Source organism: Dendropsophus ebraccatus, chromosome 6 (genome assembly GCF_027789765.1).
Source record: "Dendropsophus ebraccatus isolate aDenEbr1 chromosome 6, aDenEbr1.pat, whole genome shotgun sequence".
Taxonomy (NCBI): Eukaryota; Metazoa; Chordata; class Amphibia; order Anura; family Hylidae; genus Dendropsophus; species Dendropsophus ebraccatus.
This window is the reverse complement of record NC_091459.1, coordinates 41393609-41419953: the sequence shown is the minus strand read 5'-3', so window position 1 is coordinate 41419953 and position 26345 is coordinate 41393609. Positions and strand designations below refer to the sequence as shown.

Genomic DNA, 26345 nt, shown 5'->3' with positions numbered 1-26345 from the left:
TAGAAATTGTTATAGCGTTGCAAATATATTCTTGCAGGGAAATGAAAATCTGCTCTGAAAATGCAATGCCATAGGCCATAACAGTACAGAGTATCACAGCAAATTTCGCTGAGAAACTCCCAGTGTGAAATCCTCTACGATACTGTACAAGTAAATCTACCCTTAATGTCAGCTACAATTAGAGATGAGTAAAAGCTCTGCATTTGACTGGCGGCTGAAGAGGTTTGATTCAGCCTTAGGAACTCCTGGAAAACATGGATACAGTGTATGGCCGGGTTCACACTACGTAAAAAACGCGTCCGTATTTCATAACAACTGCTGTATTCGGGCAAACAACGGTCGTTATTTTCAAAATAACGGCCGTTGTTTGCGCAAATACGGCCGTTATGAAATACGGCTGTTTTTTATGTAGTGTGAACTTAGCCTATGACTGTATCCATGTTATTCAAAGTCTTAGGGCTGTATCTAACTCTTCAACCACAGGAAAAAATTTAAAAAATAGTTTTAGGGTGCCTTCACACGTAACGGATCCGCAGCGGATTTCTCACTGCGAATACGCAGCGAGATCCGCTGCGGATCCCTGCCCAGTGCACTCTGCCAATGCGGAAGTCAGGAACACATCTCCATTTTGCACACATACTGTGAAAACGGCTGATGCATTCACCTGTGCCTTGTTAGACCCCCTAGGGGATATATGTCCACATACACAAACCTGTGAAGTAAGACATTATTCCAAGGGTCGCTCTCGTTGGGGCACAGTGAGTACAGTATGTGGCAACACTTGTTACTCTGTCACACTATTCTGTTGGCGTACTAAACATGCCTGTATAGACTGTGTTGTTGTGACATGACCGACGTTCCTTTACATATATTGACCTATCTCTAACCCACGACCCCTGATGATGTGACGTAGAATGTTACAGAAACGCGTTGGTAAAAAGATGGTTTCAATGGGCAAGATGGTCTAATAATCTCCTAGTCTGGACTGATGATTGTGGGACTGACAGTAGACTGATTTATCACTACTTATCATCACACGCTGAGAGTTGAGAGCTGTCAGAATTGTTCTGTAGGTGTTTGGATTTGTGGAATCAATATCTGTATGAATTGGGCAGATTATTCCTAGACACGACTATACAGACTGACCTTACGCTCTTTCACTTTATCTGGAGAATCTTTCTATTATTCTTTAAGTTCTATCATTGGTACTGGTTGTACTTTTAATGCACATCCAATAAACCTGTATTTTATATAAGCTATTCCTTCTTTTCTTACTTCCATAGTTTATGCAAGGATCTATTGACATTATATCTTGGTAGGTGTACCGCAGTTGACACCATTTGTATGCAGACAAACTTGCAGCGGGATGGACATCCCGCTGTGAGTATGTCAGCAGCCGGCCTGGTTAACACCCCCCCCCCCCCCGCGCCGCTGGAGCGTATACATCACCTTCTCCATGCTCCGGCTTGCTTCGGGGGTTCCCAGCACGTGAAGCATGAAGACGCTGGGAGCCCCGAAGCAAGCCGAAGCGGGGAGCAGGTAAAGTATACACTCCGGCAACGGGGGGTTAATGGGACGGGCTGCTTACATACAGTGGGATGTCCATCCCGCTGCGAGTTTGTGTGCCCATAGAGTGTACAGGGCAGGGATCTGCAGCGAGAAATCCACTGCGGATCTGTTACTTGTGAAAGCCCCCTTAGGCCACTTTTACACAACGTAAATTTTCTAATAATCACGGCCGATTTGCAACAATGGCGGTGATTAATAGAAAATTTACATTGTGCTGCAGACAATGGATGCCCGACCGGAGTGTATACATCGTATACGCTCCACCTGGGATTGCAAGTGTCCTCAGCGAAAACTGACATGTCAGTTTTGTGCTGCCGCACTTTCCACTGTGTGCAATGATGAATTGGGATGCAGGGGCACACGGATGCGCCCACATCCCAATTCAATAGAGATGAAGTTTATCCGGCCAATTCAATAGAAATAAAGTTTAGAACAGCTGGTGTCATATGTTGTGTGAACGTGGCCTAACAATAAGTCTTTAAGTCTCTTAAATGATAACTTTAGTTTGAGGGCGGAGGGTTGGAGATGACCGACTCCCTTTAATCACACTAATATTAAAACCATTTCTAATGATCTTATAGAGTTTTTGGCTGAGATTTATCAAAAAGTATAAAATTTAGACTGGTGCAAACTGGCCACAACAACCAATCACAGCTCAGCTTCCAGCTCTGGTGAAAGGAAAGAGGAGCTGTGATTGGCTGCTGTGGCCAGTTTGCACCAGTCTAAATTTTATACCCTTTGATAAATCTCCCCTTTTATGTTTATACTCACCATTTCTAAAGAATCAACTATTTTCGCACACAGAAGAGCTCCGGGCAAATCAAAATAGTTGTCATAGAAGTAGTATTTAGCTGTAACAGGAAAAGACATAAGATTAAAGTTTTGCATTTATGTAAAGCAAAATTATACACAGCTCGAAGGCTACATGAGGTAAAACAAATATAATATAACACCTTAGACCTGTGGGAGTCAATGAAGAAGCCTCAAATGCAGCCCTGGACTACATCAGACTCGAGGTCAGAGCAAACTTTTTACTGAATTACTTTTTACATATTCATGTTTCAGGCTAGAATATTCTCTATATTTTTACTAGCTTATGATAAAAATACAATAAAACTTAATAAAAGAGATTCTCTAAAATCTTTTCTTGTAGTACATACAGAGGGAACACAGACCACAGGCATGTAAAAAAAATCATATACAAGGATATGTATACATAAACAAATACTGTGTTTATCGAAACTTTTGGAGACGGAAAAGATGCCCATTCTATTCTATAGCAAAGTGTCCTCACAAGTGGGGAGAAAACAAACAATTCCTTCTTATTTTGTATGGTCAAGCAGGGTACCCATTTTAGAGGAATGTTAACACATTATTATCAGATGAAGCAGCTGTATAATAGAAATTTGACTTTCTATGGAGGCTGCACATCAAATACATGAAAGACACCTGTTGAGCATCATTCCCCTCGAAAATTAAAGGTCAAGATGACTGAACGTGAATGTTGATACTCAACTTAGAAGCTAATTGGGTTATACTGATCCAAAGCAAAAAACAAGCACATATCTGAAGGGTTGAGAAGTACAAAACATACACATTTTTAACTAGCCTGTGGTAGGACCTAAAGGGGTTGTCCAAGATGAATTTATAATTGGGCATCCTGCTGGGGCTTCAGACGACATGTCAGTAATGTATACTAACCTGTACAGCTGCTTTGGACTGCCCGTTTTCCACCACTGTGTTTGGAAACTTCCGGTGATGTTCCACTCCTTCTGGAAATAGTTGGTCAGCATAGACAGTATAGGATCTATGCTGACTGGCCATTTCCAGAGGGAGCGTCACTTCACTAAATCATTCTAAATCAGTGACAGCAGCGTGAATGGGCGGCATAAGATCCAGCAGCTGTTGGGAGTATACATGACTCACATGTCCCCCCCAGCCCTGACAGGATCCTCCAATTATGAATTTATCATGGACAACCTCTTTAGTAGTCGATAATAATAAAATTAATGAAATAATAAAGTTTATTTATATAATATTAACAAGAGGGGTGAGGCCCCTGCTAGCAAACGCTTCCAAGACAAAAGGAAGAAAGTGCTTTATTTGTATAATGGTCCAGCCATCATATATGAATAGGGTCATGTGCATAAAGATGGATGAGCTGGTCACCAGCCAATCAGTGTGTGCAAATGCAAAGTGCATGAAGCATAGAGGAACACTGCTGACTGAAAGATGAGAAAGGGGTAGGAAAGTGGTTTAGGAAATGTTGTAAGCCTGCCTGAGTCTTTTGGGTTTGCTTAAAACTGCAGGTGTTGGATTTAAAGGGCCAGTTCTGCCCTCTTCCTCTATTGGAGCCTCTGTGTCCCTATCCCACTAAAAAGTTCCCTTGTTCCTGCCTGTTGCACCGATACCTGTTCCTGGCTGCTCCTTGTCTACGTTGCTTTCTTAGCACCTTGTCTGCCACCACAAGCATGCCAAACCAGGGGGCCGCCGCAGCAAGCCCAACCTGACTTGTGGTGGGCTCAGGTAAACACCAGTGGCCCCTTAGACTCTGCTCCCTGGTGCGGCTTACTCCACCGCTTGCTGTGCTTCAGCGCAGTGTCGGACTGGGCCACCAGAGGACTGAAGGATCCTCTGGTAGGCCCCAGCACCCAGTGGCACACAGGCGGCCCCGACAGTGACGGTGCTGCCGCTCTATCAATGCTGTCAGCTGACTGGGCCCTCACTTAGCCAGTCAGGTGACAGCATCAGTGTCTCCCCCCCCAAACCTCCCTTTGACTGATTGGTGCCCCCGCTTGCCGCTGCACTTCCGCGTCGCTCCCTGGGGGTGCTTGAACCAGTGAGCTTAGCTCAGTGTGTGCTGGGGGCCAGGACTTCCGGCACAGGGATCACGTGTGCCGTAAGTAACACACCCGACGCACACTGAGTGCTTTGGTGCCGGGCTGCTCGGGAATACCTGGGGACACCACGAGGGAGCCACGCGTGAGCCGGGGGAGAAGAGCAGAAGACAACAGCGACGAGCCAATATCTCCCTAATAAAGTCAGCAATCAGCTGATGAGTTTGCTAGCAATTTAATGTACATCCATGGCTGCACGATGTCTGAGCTGTGTAATAGGCTCCTTCTATAACAAGGTGGGAGCACTTAGTGTACACAAACATCATTATTTTACATTATTGTGGAACTCCTTTAGGGTTAAAGGGGAAGTATATTTTTTTCACATGGACAATACGTTAGTTACTAAAAAAAAATTGTTGACATACAAAAATCTCAGTGACAAATATAAATAATTGTATATATGAATGGATTCATAGGAAAGGTATTAAAGAGTTCTATCAGGAAAGCATTACCTATCACTACGAATGGGTTAGGAAAAATTATGGACTCTAGCACCATCTACTGTTAAAAACCACAAACTTCAAACATATTATTAAACATACTATTCTAAAACATATGAAAATTGTGTAAAAGTTGGGAAATGTGTCAGGGGAACATGTTAAATATTGAAGTCGTGCTAAACTGAGTTTTTATAAAGCATTTAGATAGATTGTGTCATCAGTGTCCTATTGCGTATGAGAAACATACTTTTTAACTATCTTAGGCTATGTTCACACTGTGTATGTTTCCGGCCGTAGTGCGAACCGCGAATATACGCACGTAGTTTTGAGGTTGATGCGTTCGCTTGAAAGTATACGATATACGCCCGCACAATGCACACTACGTATGAGCTTACAGCCGGATCATATACGGCGCCGTGAAAAATGAACAAGACCATTGTTTGAGGACGGAAATGTTCCAACTCACGGCCGTGGATTTCCATGCGGTCCCGTACGAAGTACTTATTTCAGCCAAATTGAACTTGAGTTTTCGATCCAAAAGGTTCCGTGTGGTTCACGGGGCTGGGCGAAGATTTCCAAGTAAATGACCTGCTTCAGATCGCTTTGAAACAAGCTAGGGAAGCATAACCTTACTACGAGCGTATGTTCGCGGTTCGTACGCATCCGGCCGCATGTCTATTTTTCCCACGCCCGTAGTTTCAGCCCCACATGTACGGCGGCGTACGAAATGCGGCCGGACTCGTACGCAGTGTGAACATAGCCTTAAGTGGCGCTTTTGTTCTAATTTTCTATTTCATTATAATTTATTTTATAAAATAATTCTGTTTTAGGTCTAAGCAACCAAATTATAAGCAGACACTTACTGTTCAGCAGGGAAAACTTTTCAGCAGTCTAATTCATTTCTTATATTTTTTTATTTTTTTGCAGAAACCAGTAAGAAAAATGTCACAGAATGCGACAAAATGTATACTAAGGGGTAATAAACAGAGGTACACAGTCGCATTGATGGAGAAAGACAAAGAGGAGTAGGCTCTTCCTATAAGATATTTTATATCAGAAAAGGAATACAGGAATATAACCAGGATCATTGTAGTCAAGCAATAACTTTATAACTAGTATAATAAATAACAGATAAAGAAGGTTAGGAGAAAGGGACATGCCTTAGGAAAGGGGAAGGCCACACAAAGAATGCAAAGAGACTAAGGTGAAGAGGGATAGACTAAAGAATATCAGTTATACAAAGGGCTAGGTTAAAGATAGCATAAAGGGGTTAATAATCATATTGTCAGGCCATCAAAGGGTTTCCAAGTTTTATTAAATTTGCTGTCCGGTCTTATTTCCCAGTGTGTGAGCTGTTTGAAGAGATAGTCCAACCTCTTAGACCGTTCAATAAGAGTTGAATAGGGATAGGCATAGGGAGATTTCCATGGTGCGAATATTAAAAGTCAAGTAGTGGAAAGGAAGTGTCTAGAGACCCACATCTAGAGGACACTTATGGTATACCCAGTAAATATGCCATAAGTGTTCCTGATGGGTAAACGTCTAAGAAAGTGGGACCAACACCATTCCTCTTGTTTGTTAAGAGCATCAGAAGGTCAACAATTAGAGCACCCCAGGAAAATGATCTTCTTAAAGGAAACCACTGCCAACCACACAACTTAGGAGCATTGGCTACAACTAGTATGTGCACATGTCTATGGAGATAAGAAACCACTGAATCTCCTTATCGATGATATGGATGACCGTTAAAGCTATTCTTGAAAAATACAGTTTTTTTTGTTTAGTAAGGGTGCCTTCACACATAACGGATCCCCAGCGAATTTCACGATGCAAATTTGCATCCAAATCCGCTGGGGATCCATCGCCTTGTATTTTCTATGAGAATAACATCCTGCTGCGAGTATGTAAGTTAACCCCCCACCGGCTAGAGCATACTGTACCTGCTGCGCGCTCCGGCTTGCTTCGGGGGCTCTCGACGTCTGAGCACGTCCTGCTCAGCCAATCAGTGGCTGAGGCAGGGCAGCGCACTGATTGGCTGAGGGGGACGTCCAGCCGGGAACCCCAGAGACAAGACGGATCATGGAGCAGGTACAGTATGCTCCAGCCGGCGGGGGGTTAACTTACATACTGGCAGCTGGGTGTCAATCGAGCTGCGAGCATGTATTCACATCATCAACAGCGGATTTTACTGCAAATTCGCAGCGTAAAATCCACTGCGGATCAAGTTCGTTTGAAGGTACCCTAATAAGGTAAATTTAAATGTATAACCCCCTTCCTGTCAGTAATGCGTATACATACATTCCTACTGCACATACCCTGTGCAGTAGGAATATATATATAGGTTCCTGACTTCAGGGGCTTACTGATGTGTGCGGGACCGCTGCAGTGAGAGCAGTCCTGCACACATCAGTGTGTCCGGGGCCGGAGGTAATGAGAGAGGCAGCTGCGTCTCATTAACCCCTTAAATGCTGTGATCTATAGCAATCGTAGACGTTTACGGTACTCAGTGACAGGACAAGCTTCTATTACTGAGTGATTGAGACCCCCACAGCCATGCTGCGGGGGTCCCTATCGCATGTACCAACGGGCTGGGTAAGTAACTTACCTCCATCCTGACGTTTCGGCAATCTGTGCATACAGTCTGCTCTCAGGCAGGCTGTATACAAAGATCGCTGATAACACTGATCTATGCTATGCTACAAAGATCGCTAATAACACTGATCTATGCTATGCTATGGCATAGCATAGATCAGTATATGCAATCTAATGATTGCATGTTTAACAGCGAAAAAGTGTTAAAAAAAGTGTCATTAATTTTTTTTTAAAGTATTAAAAACCCTTATAAACCCCCATCCCAATAAAGGTTTAAAATACCCCCTTGCCCATTATAAAAATAAAAATATAAAAAATAAATAAATAAACATATTACATATCGTATTGTGCGGAATTGTCCAATATATTAAAACATTATTGTTCCCACATGGTGAACGGCGTAAAATAAAATAAAAAAAAAGCAAAACACCAGGACTGCTGATTTTGTTAAATTATATATCAGAAAAAAAATAATAAAAAACGAATAAAATTTTTCTGTTACACCAATATGATATTTGTAAAAACTAGAGATCATGGGGCAAGAAAAAGACACCACAACCAGCCCTGTAGGTGGAAAAATAAAAGCGCTATGGCTCTTAGAAGGCAAGGAGGAACATTGTATTAATTTGACCCGGACATCCAGGCATCAAAGGGCTCTGTCTTGAAGGGGTTAAAATACTTACAGGTTAAGGTCAAAAGCTTCATTCACAGGTTCAGTGATTTTTAAGCACCATGATTTAAGTCTACTAGCTAACTCCAAGATCTTTGAAAAACAGTCCGCTTTTTCCGCGGATCCATTAAAATTGTACAAGTCTAGGTACAATCGCTGACATCACAACAATGTTTTTTTTATGGATTCACAGATGTCACATCCATGGAATCAGTGAAAACATATGACATGTCACGTAAAGACAGTGGCCATTTAAAGTGTCACTGTTGTTTGAAAAAGTTTTGATCGTGACCCCTACCGATCATGAGAATGATCCGGGAAAAGACCGTGCTGCAGTGCAGTCCACTCCTCGCTTTGTGATAGTGAAAGAGTCGGGCTCCATAGACTTACATTAGGAGCCTGACACTTAGCGTGGTATTCTCCAAGCTCGTTCTCATGATGGTCTCTATGACATATCAAAAGTTTTTCCAAACTAGCTTTAAGGTGACTAGTAGTATTAATTGAAGTAGTTTTGCAGAGTCATATAAAGCAGATGTCTGGCTAATACAGAATAGTAGGGGAAGTTCATGTATGTCCATATATTGTATGGGGCAACCATAGCTCATGTGATAATGTCATACCTGATCGTGCATATGTCCCATTGATTGTTTTAAAATGTTTCCACTCTCTTTTTTCACCATAAACCTCTTCAATCATTTCAGTCGTCATTGCCTTAGTCCCATGATAAGCTCTGTTAAGAGAGACAACAAAGTTATTAAGTTTATTTTATATTCATGATGACATTACACTTAAGGTTAGCTTCACACGTATCGGATCCGAAGAGGATTTCACGCTGCGAGTTTGCAGCAAAATCCGCTGCAGATCCTGTGCTGTGAAGCTGAATGGGTCCCATACACGCAGCGGATCCGCTGCGTGTATGGGACCCGGCCCATTTAACCCCCCGCCGGCGCCCGCCTGCAGCCCCGAGTATACATTACCTGCTCGGTGCCGCGTCTGTGTGTGAAGTTCCCGGCTTCCCTCGCTCCCCATCAGCCAATCAGGCAGCACTGACTGGCTGATAGGGAGCGAGGGGAGTCGGGAGCGTCACACACAGCCACGGCGCAGCTGCAAACTCGCAGTGTGAAATCCGCTGTGGATCCGGTATGTGTGAAACTACCCTAAAGGGGTATTACAAGCAGAGATAAATGATGCCCAATTAAAATAGCATAAAAAACTATGTAAATCAGCAATGTCTAGGAATGTAACACTCACATGCCCCCACTGAAACTTCAGTAACACAGACTGCCTGCCCAACACCAGCGAATCATTTACATCAGCGGTCCCCGACCATTTTTCCACCAGAAGGGTTATGGAGCAGGTTGGCGTTTGGTGCATACTGTCTCATTTAATCATGACATTTATAATGTAACAGTAAGCAAAGTTTTGTGCCCCTTTGCAACCTCCCCCATGCCCCTAGTATTGAAGTTAACTACCCATGATGCCCCTAACTACCCCCAATGATGCTCTGAATATTGCAGTAAATCCCCTATGAAGCCCTTAGTATTGGAGTTAACCCCCATCCCCCCTCTGCTAGGTACCCCTCGTGTTATGCTTAAGCCCTCTTACGCCAAAAATGGCCCTAGTCCCTACCTAATTTAAAAAATGAATATTCCATTCATCTTTCCTCCTTTGTAGCAATGTCTGGGTCCTCTATTCAATCAGCTGCTGTCTGTGCCGAAGCAGGTCTTCTTCTACAGGCGACGCACAATGAAATTACGTCATTTAATACAGCTTGCTGGAGAAGACATTTTTAGGGGGGTAAAATTTTGTGCCCCTAACAATTATGCGCCAGCACACTGACTAAACCGTCTACAGCTTGGTCCTGGTCCACAGACTGGCAGTTGGGGACCCCTGATTTACAAAATGACAGCGGTCTTTGCCTACAGGGGCATCTTTATACAAGCCTGCTTCTAGATTGACAAAAGAGCCATCTTGTCTCAATTTGCGAGCAATTACTTTTTTTTTCAACTGGTTAACCCATTACTAAACCTTTTTCTGAATTGTGAAACTACAGCTTCCAAACTTCCTTGGAAAATATTACGGTGGGTTCACACTACGTTTTTGCAGTCCGTTTTTCCATCTGTTTTTGCATAAAATGGATGGAAAAACAGATGCAATTGCATGCAATCCATTTTGATCCAACTTCCATTATTAAAAAAAAAAGGATCAAAATGGATGCGATTTATTTCAAGCATACACAAAAACCTGGTCAACACGTTGTACACAATTGCATCCGTTTTAATAAAAACAGACTGCATAAATGTAGTGTGGCCCTAGCCTTACAGTGGCATTGTACTTGTCTTCCATTACTCCTAGACATCAAGGCACTACATGTGATTTTCAAATGGGCTGCCCTTTTTCGGTATAGGAATTTCCTTTCTATGTACAAGAGCAGTCAGTCATTCACAAAGTGCATCTCATTATTGCAGACCCCAATGCCATCCTGCCAAACCTAATTTATATAACATATATAGCTATTGCAGAATAAATGTATACAAGATGTGGGTTAGGGGCAGTAAAGACAGATTCACTGCAATAAGCTAAACACTGTGCAAGCTTCTGTTTACTAAGGCTAGGTTCACACTGCGTTTTTGCAATCCATTTTTTTCATCCTTTTTTTGCAAAAAACGGATGCATTGACTTCCATTGTAAAAAAACGGATCAAAACGGATCCGTTTTTTTAACGGACACAAAAATAGTGTCAGCTACGTTTTTGTGTCCGTCAAAAAAACGGATTGCAAAAACGCAGTGTGAACCCAGCCTAAGAGAGTCACATTTAGCGGAATTATGTTTTTAATAAAATAAACAGTATGTAGAATATGCATTGCTGGCTACTACTTATAAATCTTACATACTGGGTCATATTATAGGCTGCATTATCATTCAGTTCATTCAGCAGACAGCTAGTAATTTATGTAGGTGATGGTTCACTAAGAATGCCACTGCTCCAAGTATTTAGCAATAAATTCAGAATGTGCTATCATTTTTGTGAAATTGCCTCAGAGAAGAAAACTATTTTCAAGGATATACCGGAGAATAGTTCCATCTGCAGCAAGTTTAAGAAAGTTTCCTTCTTCTAAATCCAGCACCAAGCCTTTGCAGCTGAAACAAATAGTAGAAAAATGTGTTATAAAACTATGGACAAAGTGCACTTCCAGTTCTTTTAAACTCCTCCATAAATTTGTCAGCAATATTTTTGGCTGGGTTCACACTGAAAAAAAAAACTGTTGTAAAATACTGTAGGTATACAGCTGTAAATTTGGGTTATAGCCGTATTATACGATGTAATCATGCGCTCTATTTAAATGAATAGGAAATTGTCAGGTTGCACTCTTGATATGTTTGGATTGATTCTGTTTTACATCTCTAGGGTTATAATGCAAAGAATGTTCTGCCCATTACATAATCCTGTTGAAACATATGATGATCTATAAAGCGTACATATTTATTTTATTTACTGTCAATGGCAAAATACTTTCTTGGTAATTATAACATTGTTTTGGCAGCTATAACTAAGAAGGCTTCCTGGTAAGGCTGGGTTAACACTACGTTTTTGCAATCCGTTTTTTTTTTTTATCTGTTTTTGCAAAAAAGGATGAAAAACAGATGGAAAAAACAGATGCATTTGTGTGCACTCGTTTTGATCTGTTTTCACATTGACTTCCATTATTTAAATAAAAACGGATCAAAACGCTTCCGTTTTTTTAACGTACACAAAAGTAAGGTCAGCTAGGTTTGTGTGTACGTTAAAAAAAAAATGGGTGTACGTTAAAAAAAACGTATGCATTTTTTTGTTAATAATGGAAGTCAATGGGTAAACGGATTAAAACGGATGCACACAAATGCATCCGTTTTTTCCAAAAACGGATGAAGAAAACAGATTGCAAAAACGTAGTGTGACTACCATGCCTAAGGACTAGAGAGTCGGATGAGTAAACCTTATGCACACTCGGGTTCCAACAAACCCTAACGCTCTGTAATTGATTACCGGTTGGAAGTTGGATGCAACCCAAATCATGGAAAACATGGATACAGCCTATGGCTTATGACTGCATGCATGTTTTCAGGCAGCCGTAGGGTTGCATGCGACTTGTTCAGCCACTGCTAATCAAATGCCACACGCTCGGGTTCAGATGGACTTGAGCTTGCCAGAGTTGTGCTCATCTCTACTTACAAACTCTCTGGGGGGGATGTATGAAGACCGGCGTACAAGTATGCCAGTCTTATATTAGGCCCGTCCCCTTTTCCCGGCAGGATTCACTAAAAGGCGCACGCCTCTGAGTGAATCCGGCCGGGCGCCCGAACTGCGCCCGCCGTACAAAATCTACACCTGCTTCTAGCAGGTGTAGATTTTGATCATGATTTACTCCTGCGAGCAGGTGTAAATCATGATAAATGAGGAGTGGGAGGAGGCCACGCCTCCTCCCCATTTTGGCACGCCCCCCAGCCCACCCATCGGGTGAGCGGGGCATACAGCAGGCGTACGCCTGGGAGAAGGGGCGAATCTGCAACTTCTCCCTGGCATACGTCTCGGGCAGACGCTTGATAAATGTCCCCCTCTGTCTCCTGTCTACCAGCACTTATCAGCGGCTGTAGGTCCTGCAGGAAGTGGTGTTTTCTTTCTATCCTGTGACAGGAACTGTTCAAAGCAGGAAAGGTTTTCCATTGGGATTTGCTACTGTTTTGGGCAGTTCCTGACAGAGGTGGCAGCAGACAGCATTGTGTCATAGTGAAAAGAAAATGTTTACATTTGTCTGTCACCATTTCAAGCTTGGATGACCCCCTTCAACACATTATATTTTTAACTTGACGTCATACTGTATAATGTATATTAGACGATTACCAGAAGTCCCACTCTTCAGATGTCACCGTTAGCAAGTCTTCCTTATAACCTTTTTCGGCCACTAGGTACTGGGCAAAACTGTCATAAATTAACTGGTAAAGACAAAAGAGGAGTTTAAAACAATTGAAATTTTAAACAATTTTAACAATGAAAAAAAAATCTAGACGCACACGTTTTGTTTCTACCCTATTTCAGCTTTCATACTTCATTAAAAGTATAAGCTTCTCCAGAGAAAGACTCCAACACATACCACTGATGCATTTTACTTAGACTCTTATGTTAAAAAAACAACAACACATTAATTAAATAAACAATAAAAGTGGCCCCTTTACTGGTAATATTGCTATGTTCACACTACATATATTTTCATAAAACTACGGCCGTTGTTGCCAAGTGCAACAACGGCCGTGGTAAATACGAAAATACACATGCCGTTGCCGTCTATGGAATCCCGGACGGAGTGTTTACACATAGTCACATAGTATACACTCCGGACGGAATCCCTAGCGACGCTGTGAGAAACTGACATGTCAGTTTTCTGCGGCCGCTATTCATTGAATAGCGGCCACAGAAAACCCTGTCAGTGCACACTATGGAGCGAGCGGCTCCGGCCGCACGCTCCATAGTGTGCACTGGGGAGTTTTGATGCAGGATCGCATGGATGCACCCGCATCAGAACTAAGCGGCACTAAAGATCATCCGGCCGGTACTGTAGTACCGGCCGGGATAATCTTCTTTGAGATCGGCTGTTCCATGACCCAGCAGGGTCACGGAACAGCCGGTCTCTTACAAGGTCTGAACATGGCCTCACAGTGCATGCAGCGTCTTGTAGACATGTCAAAAGTTTTGATCAATCCAGGTCAGAGTGTTCAGTCCTGTACTGATTGGGAGAATAAGCTGGGAGAAGACCGCACTAAAGTGTCTCAGTGTCTCAATGTTATGTGTTACACAACTCCGCTCTCCTCCACTCAGAGAATTGACAATTGTTAATTCTTTGAGCAGAGAGCGGCGGACAGCAGTGGCGCGAAACACATTACATTGAGACAATGAGGCAGGCGGGATTCCGAGTGGAGTTTGCGGTGGGGGCTCCACTTGGAATGTCCACCTGTCTTACTCAGTTTGAACCTTAAAGGGTTTATCCAGTCCTACAAAAACATGGCCACTTTCCCCCTACTGTTGTCTCCAGTTTGGGTGGGGTTTTGAAACTCAGTTCCATTGAAGTAAATGGAGCTTAATTGCAAACTGCACCTGAAGTGGAGACAACAGTAGGGGGAAAAGTGGCCATGTTTTTGTAGCGCTGGATAACCCCTTTAGGGTGCGTTCACACTTACAGGATCTGCAGCAGATCTGCAGCAGATTTGATGCTGTGTTCAGTTATTTAAATGAAATCTGCTGCAGAAAATCAGCTGCAGATCCTGTAGGTGTGAACGCACCATTAATCTAGATTTCTGAATACTTATTCCCTTATCTTTCTACATCCTCAAATTCTTTGATGATTGCTGTTTTTAAAAAGGGGGTTTCTAACATACAGAGCTCAAATCCATATCAGAAATTAACCATGGAAATTATCATTAAAATGAATCCAAAAATACTAAAATAACGTTTACCAAATGATGTCTACATTAAGTAAATATATTGCAAATGAGAATTATTAGCTCATCTATTTGCTATAACTATATTTCTTAAAAATGGAGGATGTGAAAATGCATTTTTTTTCCAGATTTTTGCTACATTTTGCTTTTTACAAATGCTCACTAAAAAAAAATAAAAAATCTCAGAATCACTTGAAGGGAACCAACCAGTCTGATTGTGCTGATCTGGTTCCCTGCAGCAGTGCATAGAGCTACTGTGTAGCTTGCGGCATGTACCTGCCACTGCTGCAGCAGTAGCTTTGCCGAGGAGAACAAGATGTTTAACCGCTTCAAGACCAAGACCATTGATGCACGGATGTCCAGGTCAAATTAGTGCAATGTTCCTCCTCTCCTTCTAAGAGCCATAGCGCTTTTATTTTTCCACCTACAGGGCTGGTTGGGGTGTTATTTTTTGCGCCATGATCTCTAGTTTCTATTAATATCTTATTGATCATTTTGATGCCTTTTTAATATTTTTTTCTGATCTATAAATTTATAATATATAATAAAAAAGAGGATTTTTTACTCACCGTAAAATCTCTTTCTCGTAGTCTTCATTGGGGGACACAGATACCATGGGTATAGGCTGCTGCCACTAGGAGGCGCTGACACTAAGAGAAACAAAGGAAGTGACTCCTGAGCAGGATATACCCGCCCACAGGCACTGAGCTAAACCAGTTTGTACAAGAGCAGTAGGAGAAGTCAAGTACAGGTAAAGTAGGAATAACACCAAAAACGGAGAAAACTACCATACCGAGGAAAAACCCCAAAAGAAAATGGGTGGGTGCTGTGTCCCCCAATGAAGACTACGAGAAAGAGATTTTACGGTGAGTAAAAAATCCTCTTTTCTCGTGCGTCTTATTGGGGGACACAGATACCATGGGACGTCCAAAAGCAGTCCATGGGGTGGGAAAGAGAACCGCTAGACAAGAGCGCTTGGTGAGAAGGCACAGAATAGCACCAACACAACCATCAACTAGGAAGAGAGTAAGGGATGATGCTGAATGCATCAGAGAAAAACCCCTACAGGTCCGCGGCAAAGGAAAAAGAGTGTCTAGTCCCTGGAGCAACGTGCTGCACGGCAGACAGAGTGGGCTGTGTCCATCCTGGAAGCCAGCAACATGATGTAACATCGAGTCCAACAGAACTAGTAGGCTAGATGTGGGGAAAAAAAGCAGACGCCCAGCCAAGTAGGCGATCACAGGCGGCAGGGACTTACTCTGAGGTAGAACAGAATAAAAGTCAAATACAACCATGACGGGAGAGACTGGAAAATGTTTCATGGCACATAGAGGCCTAAGGCGTCAAATAAAGGAGAGAGCGGAAAGAGCGTCTCTCATAGAAGGTGCCACATGAGATGCAGGAGAAGCTGCGTCCTTGACTATGGAGCTGGGAAGAATGGCCAGGCTGGAAGCTCCATAGGCCTAGGAGCTGGAGGAAGGAAAACCAAGATCAGAATCTTGAGTAAGTTGTCCTGGAAGGAGTACAGTAGTACCTGGTACCCCGCAGTGCCCGACAGAAAAGAGGAGCAGAGGAAAGCCGGTAAGCCGGGGAAAAAACAACTCCATGGGCTGTTAGAGCCTTAGAAAGGAGGTTGATCATATAAAACACTCCGCTCCAAGGAAGCCTAGAGGTACTCGAGAGCCTGGAGTCCCAGAAGACAACTGTCAAGGGAGGTCAAGGTAAGGCTGATGGGCATGGGAGTTGTCACAGGACAATGGGCACAACAGGTAATACATAGACTAGAGTCCATATGTAGACTAGATCCAGAAACCAACGCCTCAAAGGGTGAGCAGAGACGTTGCTTGGTAAGAGCAGAACAGCAAATGTAAGTCCTGCCAGAATGCGATAGGTTTGGAGACGATAAAAGGTAGGGCCAGACATGGGCCAGTGAACAACCCTGTTTCCAAGGAGAGGAAACCCTTAAGGGAGTAAGTTCTCAAGGAATCCACATGGGAGACAAGAGCTCGGTCAACAAGAAGACCAAGGACAAGGAAGTCAAGCAGGAGTGCTCATAGAGGCCAGTGAGGGTCAGAAACCCACACCTGCCTGTCGGAAGAAGCTATTACGGAATAGCAGTCCTCAGGAGGATACTTATACTAAATATTCCATCCTCCTGGAGGAGGGAAGGGCTGCTTGAATATTTTCTGACTGAGTGGTAAAAAACCAAACCCAGGATGGGGGGGTCATGCACAAACAGTGCATTAAGCCAGGGAGAAGGAGTAATGGTGTAAGCGGGAGCACTGCAAAACCCTGAACTGAGAACAATGCTTCATAGTCCATATGGCCAAGCAAGGACACCTGGAGAAGCTAGACCATGAAGAGACCATACACCTATGCGTAGGACGGTAGAGAAACCGTACAGGCAGTAAACAGGAAATCCTCACCCTGTGAGACTGCAGCTGCCTAAGAGAGAAGACTAAATACTTGCCATGTTGGCCATAGGCAGATGCAGAAGGAGGAGTCCTAAAGTAGCACTGTGATAGACATGTAGGCAATTGATGTCCTACATACACCAGGGGTAGAAGAAACCCTTTACTGTTTTACCTGAGGAGCCGAGAGGCCTCACTTCACCCAGATCAAAGAGGGGACGGCCTAAGCAATACAAGCCATACTACTGGGAAACAGCCAGCGAGACAAATGTCAGAACATGGTAGTTATGCCCAGACAAAGGACAGAAGAACCACCCTGACAGTACCAGGATGAAATAGTGACCGGATCTGTATGCTGCCGGCCATTCAGAGGACCAGAGTATGAGAGTCCAACAGTCCGGGGGCAGGTAAAGCGAGGGGTTCTGTACCTTGAGTAGTGGGACACGTAGCAGGATGCTTGGGCTTTAGAAAGGATACGGCCCAAGAGGAATACAACAAGGTTACGCTGCCTGAGAGCAGGCAATAAGACTTGTTAGTGGAAACATATAGAAGACAACATGGTGTAGTAACAAGTTACCCCATGATGATCCCCTGAAGTGACAGGCACAGATCATGGAAGTCCTACGAGGATGAAAGGTAATATACAGGGTAACACGAGCAGAGTAGCTGCAAGCAGTAAGTAACAGAAGACCAGCATTCAAGAGATACAAATACCTGGACTGGAAGCAGGTAATGTGCCTGGTCAGACCTGTAAACAGAAGCCTACAGTGTGTGCTCTGGGAGCAGGGAAGAGATCAGGACTGTGTCCCAATGTAAATGAGGACTGGATACGAGAACTGCCCAGCATCACCAGGATAGTGAGCAGACCTGAAGGTGGTGTATTACATTGTGTAACAGAATACCACAATCTGAACACCGAACTACAGGTAATGTAGTTGGAGCCATATCATGCAGCAGAGGGCAGAGCTCTGAATAACCTTGTACCACCACCTGGGAGGGGGTAACATGTCCAGTTCTATGTCCGTGACATCATGTAGTAAAGGAATCTATGTCATGAAGATGAGAGGCAGGTCTGAAGCACCGCCCGCTAATGGGTGATGTGAGTGACAGGACTGGAAGCTCTGAGTAACACCAAAACAACGACTGGCAATGGGTGATGAGTCTGGTCCCATAACCTGTCTAACAAACCATGTAGCAGACGGTTCTGTTGTGAGAGCCCAGGAACACAGCATAGTAATAGGTAATGTGTCTGGTTCCATGTCCTGCTTGCGACACCATTTAGCAAAGGATTCTGCCTCAAGAACACAGTAGTCCCCTTAGGAACGGTAATGTGTCTGGTCTCATGTCCTGCTTGTGAAACCATGTAGCAGAGGGTTCTGCTCAGAGATAATTTGTCAATGAGTAACGTGTCTGGTTCCATGTACATACCGTGACACTGTGTAGCAGAGGGTTCTGCTCAGAGCACAGATACACTGTCTGGAAACAGGTAACGTGTCTGGTTCCGTGTACTTACCGTGACACTGTGTAGCAGAGGGTTCTGCTCAGAGCACAGATACACTGTCTGGAAACAGGTAACGTGTCTGGTTCCGTGTCCTCACCGTGACACTGTATAGCAGAGGGTTCTGCTCAGAGCACAGATACACTGCCTGGAAACAGGTAACGTGTCTGGTTCCGTGTACTTACCGTGACACTGTGTAGCAGAGGGTTCTGCTCAGAGCACATACACCGCCCTGATAACGTGTAACGTGTCTGGGTTTATGTACTCCTCGAGACACCGTGTAGCAGAGGGTTCTGCTCAGAACACAGATACACCACCTGGATAGCGGGTAACGTGTCTGATTCCATGTACTTCTCGTGACACCATGTAGCAGAGGGTTCTCAGAGTACAGATACACCGCCTGGATAGCGGGTAACATGTCTGGTTCCATGTACTTCTCGTGACACCATGTAGCAGAGGGTTCTGCTCAGAGCACAGATACACCGCCTGGATAGCGGGTAACGTGTCTGGTTCCATGTACTTCTCGAGACACCATGTAGCAGAGGGTTCTCAGAGTACAGATACACCGCCTGGATAGCGGGTAACATGTCTGGTTCCATGTACTTCTCGTGACACCATGTAGCAGAGGGTTCTGCTCAGAGCACAGATACACCACCTGGATAGCGGGTAACGTGTCTGTTTCCATGTACTTCTCGTGACACCATGTAGCAGAAGGATATCACTGAGGGCACAGAAACACTGTATGGTGATGGGGAATATGTCTGTGCGTATGTGGTTGGAGGGGAACCAGAGTGTGTGTATATAAGTATTAATGTAATCTTATATATATAAAATCTGACACAGAGGTGTCAACCAGCACCAAAAATGCTTGATCTGCAGACCAAGGGTTGCTGGAACATTATATGGAACGTTGGCCATAATAAAACATGATGCAAGCCATTCTCATATATGTAATGGTGTAATAACCACTTCCACCAGTAGGTGGCAGGAGAGGTGCATCAGGTGTCCCAAGCTGCTGGAATAGAAGGGCAGTGTGTGTGGTAGCTCCATCAGGAGACCGCACACACACACACACGGCAGGGGGAAGGGGAAGCAGCATCCCTCAGTGCAGGCTCTGGAGAGAGCCAAAAGGGGGGATGCCGCGGTACGCACTGCACCCGAAAAGGGGCGGGGCCTACCGGGAGGGGGCGGAGCATCTTACTGTGAAGGCTCCACCGAGAGCCACAGGTAAGATTAAGGTGGGATGCTGAGGCCCACCCGACTCCCGAAGGGGGCGGGGCCTGCCGGGAGGGGGCGGAGCATTCCAGTGCAGGCTCCACAGTTAAGAAAAAAGGCGCAATTCTCCGAGCCGCGCGGCACCCGGAAGGGGCGGGGCTTACATGAGGAGGCGGGGCATCCCCAGAGCAGGCTCCAGTGAGAGCCAAACATAATGAGAAGCAATGAAGCGGGCCGCGCAGCGCCCGAAAGGGGGCGGGGCATATCGGGAGGGGGCGGAGGTAGCCCTGTGTGTACTCTGGAGAGCCACAATATAGGGAAGAAGGGCGGGATGCCGCGGCACCCGGTAAGGGGCGGGGCTTAGGGGAAAGGGGCGGAGCATCCTTTAGTATGGTCTCTAGAGCCACATGAAAGGAAAAGTGCGGGAAGCTGCGCAGCACCCAGTCAGGGGAGGAACATCCCTCACAGTGTGCCCCATGGCACCAGAGAGAGACACTAATAAGAATAAAATGGTGGAGAGGGCTGGCCTGCTACCGACTGAGGGGAGAGGAGCATCTGCCTGGGGAGGGCTGCAAGTGACTGGAGAGGGAGAGCTGCCTATGTGGAGTAAAATGGCGGCCTGGGAGGGAGGGCAGGGGGAATATACTCACCATATAGGAGCACATACTTACCATTGTAGTCTTCAGCCGGTGGGTGCCTCACCTTAACGCGCCAAGCTTTGGGGGGCGAGGCGGGAAGGGGCTGTGCGGATACAGAGTCCGCAGAAAGGCGACCAGATAGTCAGACTGATCTGGGGCCCTGGTGTCACGTTGCCGGCCGGTGGCGACCGAGGGGTCACAGCCCATTTACATTTATGGTCTGTTCCCTGGTTGCATAGTGGGGGGGGATCAGGGTGAGTTTTAGATAACCCACCGTGCCCAAGAATCCATAGGACCTAGAAGGAAAAAGAAATCTAACTAACTAAACATAAAGGAAGAAACTGGTCTGGAGAACCCAGACCTGTGTCTGCCTCCTACTGACACTAAGCTAAACTGGTTTAGCTCAGTGCCTGTGGGCGGGTATATCCTGCTCAGGAGTCACTTCCTTTGTTTCTCTTAGTGTCAGCGCCTCCTAGTGGCAGCAGCCTATACCCATGGTATCTGTGTCCCCCAATAAGACGCACGAGAAATCAGCAATCCTGGTGTTTTTCCCCCAGTTTACTGTGCGTGAACATATATTATATTTTAATAGATCAGACGGGCGGCATCAGAAGGGGGTTTTAATAGATCAGACAATTCCACACGCTACGATTTATAATTTAAATTTGTTGTTTATTTTAAATATTTTTATTTTTTTATAATGGACAAGGAAGTATATTAAACTTTTATGGGGGGGGTATAAGATTTTTTTTAATACTTTTAAATTACTTTTTTATTACGCAGATCACTGTCAGTACATACAAGCAGCGGTTTGAACGATGTATGTAATTCAGTGGCTGTGGCAGGGCAACACACTGATTGGCAGGGCGCGAGAGCAGGACGCCGGGACCCCGTGGAGCGAGGAGGTATGTATACAGAGCGGAGCGGGAAACGGGCGGCATCAGAAGGCTTTAAGCGGCCGGCAGAATTACATACACGCAGCGGTCGTTCAGACCACTGCGTGTATGTACTGACAGTGATCTGCCAGGACCTACCCGACTCGCAGCGTTATTAACGCTGCGAGTCGGTATGTGTGAAGGCACCCTAAAACCTGCAATCAATAGATTGCATGTACTGATCTATGCTATGCCATGCGATCACAGCTGCCACTTATTATGCTGGGATCCTCGGACACTGATGTGTGCAGGACTGCTCTCACTGCAGCAGTCCCGAACACATTAGTCAGACCCTCAGTCAGGAACGTATATGTACATTCCTACTACAGGGGGTATGTGCAGTAGGAACGTATTTATACAGATTGCTGATGTGATGGGGTTAATCAAGCCGCACGAGGCTGGGAGAAGGGTGGCAACTAGTCATCTGGGCGGGGAACTGTCTGGGACTAGTAACCGTTCTCTCCCTTTCAGCACAGGATGATTGACACGCAAAGAGGTCTGTTAAATCCTCGCACTGCGTGCTGACAGACAGAGAGCCGTGACTAGTCCCAGCCGACTAGTTGCCGCCCCTCTGCCAGCCTTGCACGGCTTGATTAAACATCAAGCTGCCTAGTAGCTCTATACACTGCTGCAGGGATTATCAGCACAATTGTCCCTTTAAGTTAAAACGTACATATCGGTTGTCCGGCGCAGCGGGATGCTTTGAAAAACTCCTACAGGTGTGCCATCCTGCATGTACAGTTAGACAGGTCAGACTTGAAAAATGGGCCTTGCAGCCAAAATTAGCTTGGTCCCTCAGGGGTTACATCACATTATCACAAATGGCCAAAATAATTCTACTTTGGTTAACAGAGTATCTGCAGACCATTGCACTATAGTATGCATCGCTCATTCATTGCTATAGCAACCGGCGCAGGTCACCACAGCACCTAATGACGTCGCTAAGTAATTACGTCACAAGTACGCAGGCGCACATAGGCTGTGTTGCATTATCACTCGGGCCTGTCTGCCTGGTAACTGCTTATTAACCCTTCCCTCGCTAACTGCGGCGAGGAACGGGTGACAGGCAGTGAGGACGTGGTTCGTGCTGTCAATCAGATCCTCGGCTTGGGTCTGCGTTATGGACGGCGCGGTGACGGGCGGCTTCTATTGTGCCGCGCGCCTCTGTAGCCGCCGCCCCCCCCCACCCCCCACTTCTCGCACACTCACCTTGCTGGATTCCTGCAGCCGGTAGCGGCACAGAGTGTGGTCCAGGTCGAAGCCGATGACATCGCAGTCTGAGAGGGAGAAGTGGGCGCTCATGTTTTGGCGGGAAGAAGGGAGCGCTGTGAGGGGAGAGCAGCGCGGTGAGCGGCACCCTGACCCGGGGCTGAGCTGCTGTCAATAGGCTTCGCCGCTCCTCACTGTTTCCCGCTAGTGTTTAGGACAGCCGCAGCACGTCTTGCGGTACCGCAAGCTGGCCGTATCCTGCACCTCGTCCGCCTGTTATCATGCAGTACACAGCGTCTCCAAGCTGAGGGACGTTTTCTGTAGTAGAAGAGTCTGTCATGACATGCTTGTGTACATGGCCGCTCACCACATGCGCCAATGCTGTCTCTGGGTGCTGTTATAAATAACACATTCTAGCGCTATATAGTGTTATCGGGCAATGCAGCTCCTTAACGTTTTCACACAACTTGCAGAATGCAGCAATTTTTAATTTAATGGAGATGAGGAACCATAAAAAAGCGATGTCACTGCTGTACCAGGTTGGGTATGGCGCAGAGGTGGCTGCAGACTTTATCCACCCATGCTGCAAACTTGTCCGCAGTCACAGGATCCACCAGTACCCACCGATTTCTGTTGTGTTAGTCACCGTCTACTTCTTCACGGATCCGCAATTTGTTCTGTCAAAAAATAGGGTATCTCCTAGTGTATGGCATGGATTGCGGTACAAATTAGCCAATAGTAGTCTATGAGATCTGTGTTTTTTGCAGATAAAATATGGACAAATTAGTTTATTTTTTTTTTTTACCTGATCAACTATTAACTAGAACTTTACAATTTTAGGGTACGTTCCCACGTTCTGGATCCGCAGCAGATTTCATCTAACTAAACACAGCATCAAATCTGCTGCAGATTCTGTATGTGTGAATGCACCCTTAGGGTAGCTTCACACGTACTGTATCGCAGCAGATTTTGCGCTGCGGATTCGCAGCAGATTTGACTAATCAACTAAATCCGCACTGTAAAATCCACTGCGTATCCTCAGCGGATTTTACAGTGTGGTTTAATGCTGTGTTCATTAATTTAGTCAAATCGAAATTCAGCTGCAATACGTTACGTGTAAAGCTACCCTTAACGTCAGCACTAGAAGCAAATACGGGCCTTTTTTTTTTTTTTCTTTTTCGGATCACAGAGTAAAAATACCAGACTTGAAAAATCACTGAACGTGCCTTCACACCTACCGGATCCGCAGCGGATTTCACGCTGCTGATTCATAGCAAAATCTGCTGCTGATCCAGTGCCATTAATCCCTATGAGAGCACATCCTGCTGCGAGTATGTTGACATTCTGCTGTGAGTATGTGAGTTAACCTCGTGCAACCCGCAGCCGAGAGCATACATAACCTGCTTGGCTGCATGTGAGGCTCCCTGTTCCCATCAGTCCTGCTCAGCCAATCCGTGCACGGCAGCACTGATTGGCTGAGCGGGACCAGAGCTGGGAGCCTCACATGCAGCCTGTGTTGAGCAGGTAATGTACGCTCTCGGTGGCGGGCTGCAGGAGGTTAATTCACATACTCACAGCAGAATGTCAGCATAATCGCAGCAGGATGTCAATCCTGCTGCGAGGGATTCCGCTGTGAATTTGCAGCGTTAACCTCTTAAGGATGGAGCCACGTTTTCGTTTTTGCATTTTCGTTTTTTCCTCCTTGTGTTTAAAAGGCCATAGCACTTGCATTTTTCCACCTAGAAACCCACATGAGCCCTTATTTTTTGCGTCACTAATTGTACTTTGCAATGACAGGCTGAATTTTTGCATAAAGTACACTGCGAAACCAGGAAAAAATTAAGTGTAAAATTGAACAAAAAAACACATTTCTTTTATTTGGGGTGATTTGTACGCCATTCACCCTGGGGTATGCATGTTCCTCAAGTTGTTACGATTACAACGATATATAACATGTATAACTTTTCTTTTATCGGATGGCTTGTAAAAAATTCAAACCATTGTTAACAAATATATGTTCCTTAAAATCGCCCTATTCCCAGGCTTATAGCGCTTTTGTCCTTTGGTCTATGGGGCTGTGTCAGATGTAATTTTTTTACGCCATGTTGTTTACTTTCTATCGGTACCTTGATTGCGCATATACGACTTTTTGATCGCTTTTTATTAAATTTTTTCTGGATTTGATGCGACCAGCAATCAGCAGCTGGCACCTCACCATTAGCCGTGGCGTGTAAGTGACAGGGGGAGTTCCCTGTCACTTACCGATCGGGACCCCTGCAGTGTGACTGCGGGGGTCCCGATCATTAAAACGGACCGCCGGAGGTCTCTCACCTGCCTCCGTGCGGTCCGATCGGCGCTCTGGTCACTGAGCCTGCACAGGCAGGCTCAACGAGCAGAGCGCCGATGACACTGATCAATGCTATGCCTATGGCATAACAGTCATCAGTGTATAAATCAAAGTAATGTATGTAAAAGTCCCCCAAAGGGACTTAAAATGTGTGTAAAAAAAAAAAAAAAGTTAAAATCACTAATACACTACCCCAAAAACCCCTCCCCCAATAAAAGTTGAAATTACCCGTTTCCCATTATATAAACCGTAACCAAAATATACCGCAGCATGCGTAGTTGTCCGATCTATTAAAATATAACATTGCGAACGGCGTACACGAAAAGAGGGAAAAATGTGCGCGGATTGCCGATTTTATGTTACATTATATATAAAAAAAATCAAGAAAAAGTGATCAAAACGTCCGATCTTCACAAATATGGTATTAATAAAACTAGAGATCATGGCGGAAAAAATGACACCCCATACAGCCCCATAGGTGTAAAAATAAAAGCGCTCTAAGCGTCACAATAGGCCCATTTAATTAATAATTAACTGCCAAAAAAAAAGGATTTCATTAAAAAAAAAAAAATATATAACATAAGAAAATCTGTGTAAACCTGCATATGGTTGTGTTCGGACTGACCTATAAAATATTGGTATCATGTCGCTTTTACCATATAGTATATTACGTAGACACAGGAACCCCCCGAAAGTTACCATATTGCATTCTTTTTTACAATTTCAGTTATTTATATCTTCATAAATAATATAATTGGGATTCCGTCATACATGTTATGGAAAAATGAAAGACGCCATTACAAAGTACAACTATTCCTGTAACAAACAAGCCATTACATGGCCCTGTAGATAGAAAACTGAAAGTGCTAGAGCTCTTAGAAGGGGAGAAGAAAAAAACAAAAGCGCAAAGAACAAAATTTGCGTGGTCCACTGGGTCATTTAGGGCCTGGTCCTCAAAGGGTTAATTAATATAATAAGGCTAAGTCAGGCTGTGTTTACACGGAATGGTTATCGTGCAAATTTGCACGATAGCAATCAAATTCGAACGATAATCGTACGTGTAAACGCAGCGAACGATCAAACGACGAGCGAGAAATCGTTCATTTTGATCTTTCAACAACTTCTCAAATTGTCGTTGATCGTTTGCAAAAAATTTGCAGATCGTTCCGTGTGAACAGTTGTTCGCCAATTTAACCAATGTGTTAGGCTTAAGCGAACGCAAAACAATTTTTCCGTACGATATAGCATGCCGTCTAAACGCTGATCGTTATGAAAAAAAAATAGTTACTTTAACATTGTTAATTGTACGATCGGGCAAATTATTGTTTCGTGTAAACGTAGCATTAATTGCCCTCAGTAGATGTACAACCTGCATGATGAGCACGCAGAGGACTGGGGTTTCCTTTGTTTGGTCTTTTTTTTTCCAGAGAAATGACCAAGTATCAGCATG

The 26345-nt window shown here is 44.7% G+C and overlaps 1 protein-coding gene across 2 annotated transcripts in view; it reads right to left on the bottom strand.

Moving 5' to 3' along the window:
• The window catches only part of NT5DC1 (5'-nucleotidase domain containing 1), a 205785-nt gene extending 182806 nt beyond the window's left edge, over positions 1-22979 (bottom strand). Inside the window, exons 1-5 of one of the 2 annotated variants that reach the window (XM_069974871.1) lie at positions 22549-22979; positions 13051-13142; positions 11238-11309; positions 8789-8898; positions 2341-2420 (exon numbers count right to left, since the gene is read on the bottom strand). In XM_069974871.1, the coding sequence (XP_069830972.1) occupies positions 2341-2420; positions 8789-8898; positions 11238-11309; positions 13051-13142; positions 22549-22641 (447 nt within the window). In that variant the 5' untranslated portion in view covers positions 22642-22979. Of the gene's footprint in view, positions 1-2340; positions 2421-8788; positions 8899-11237; positions 11310-13050; positions 13143-22204; positions 22271-22548 lie in introns of those variants that run through there. The other variant, XM_069974873.1, reaches the window with a different exon arrangement.
• Positions 22980-26345: the final 3366 nt, after the last annotated feature.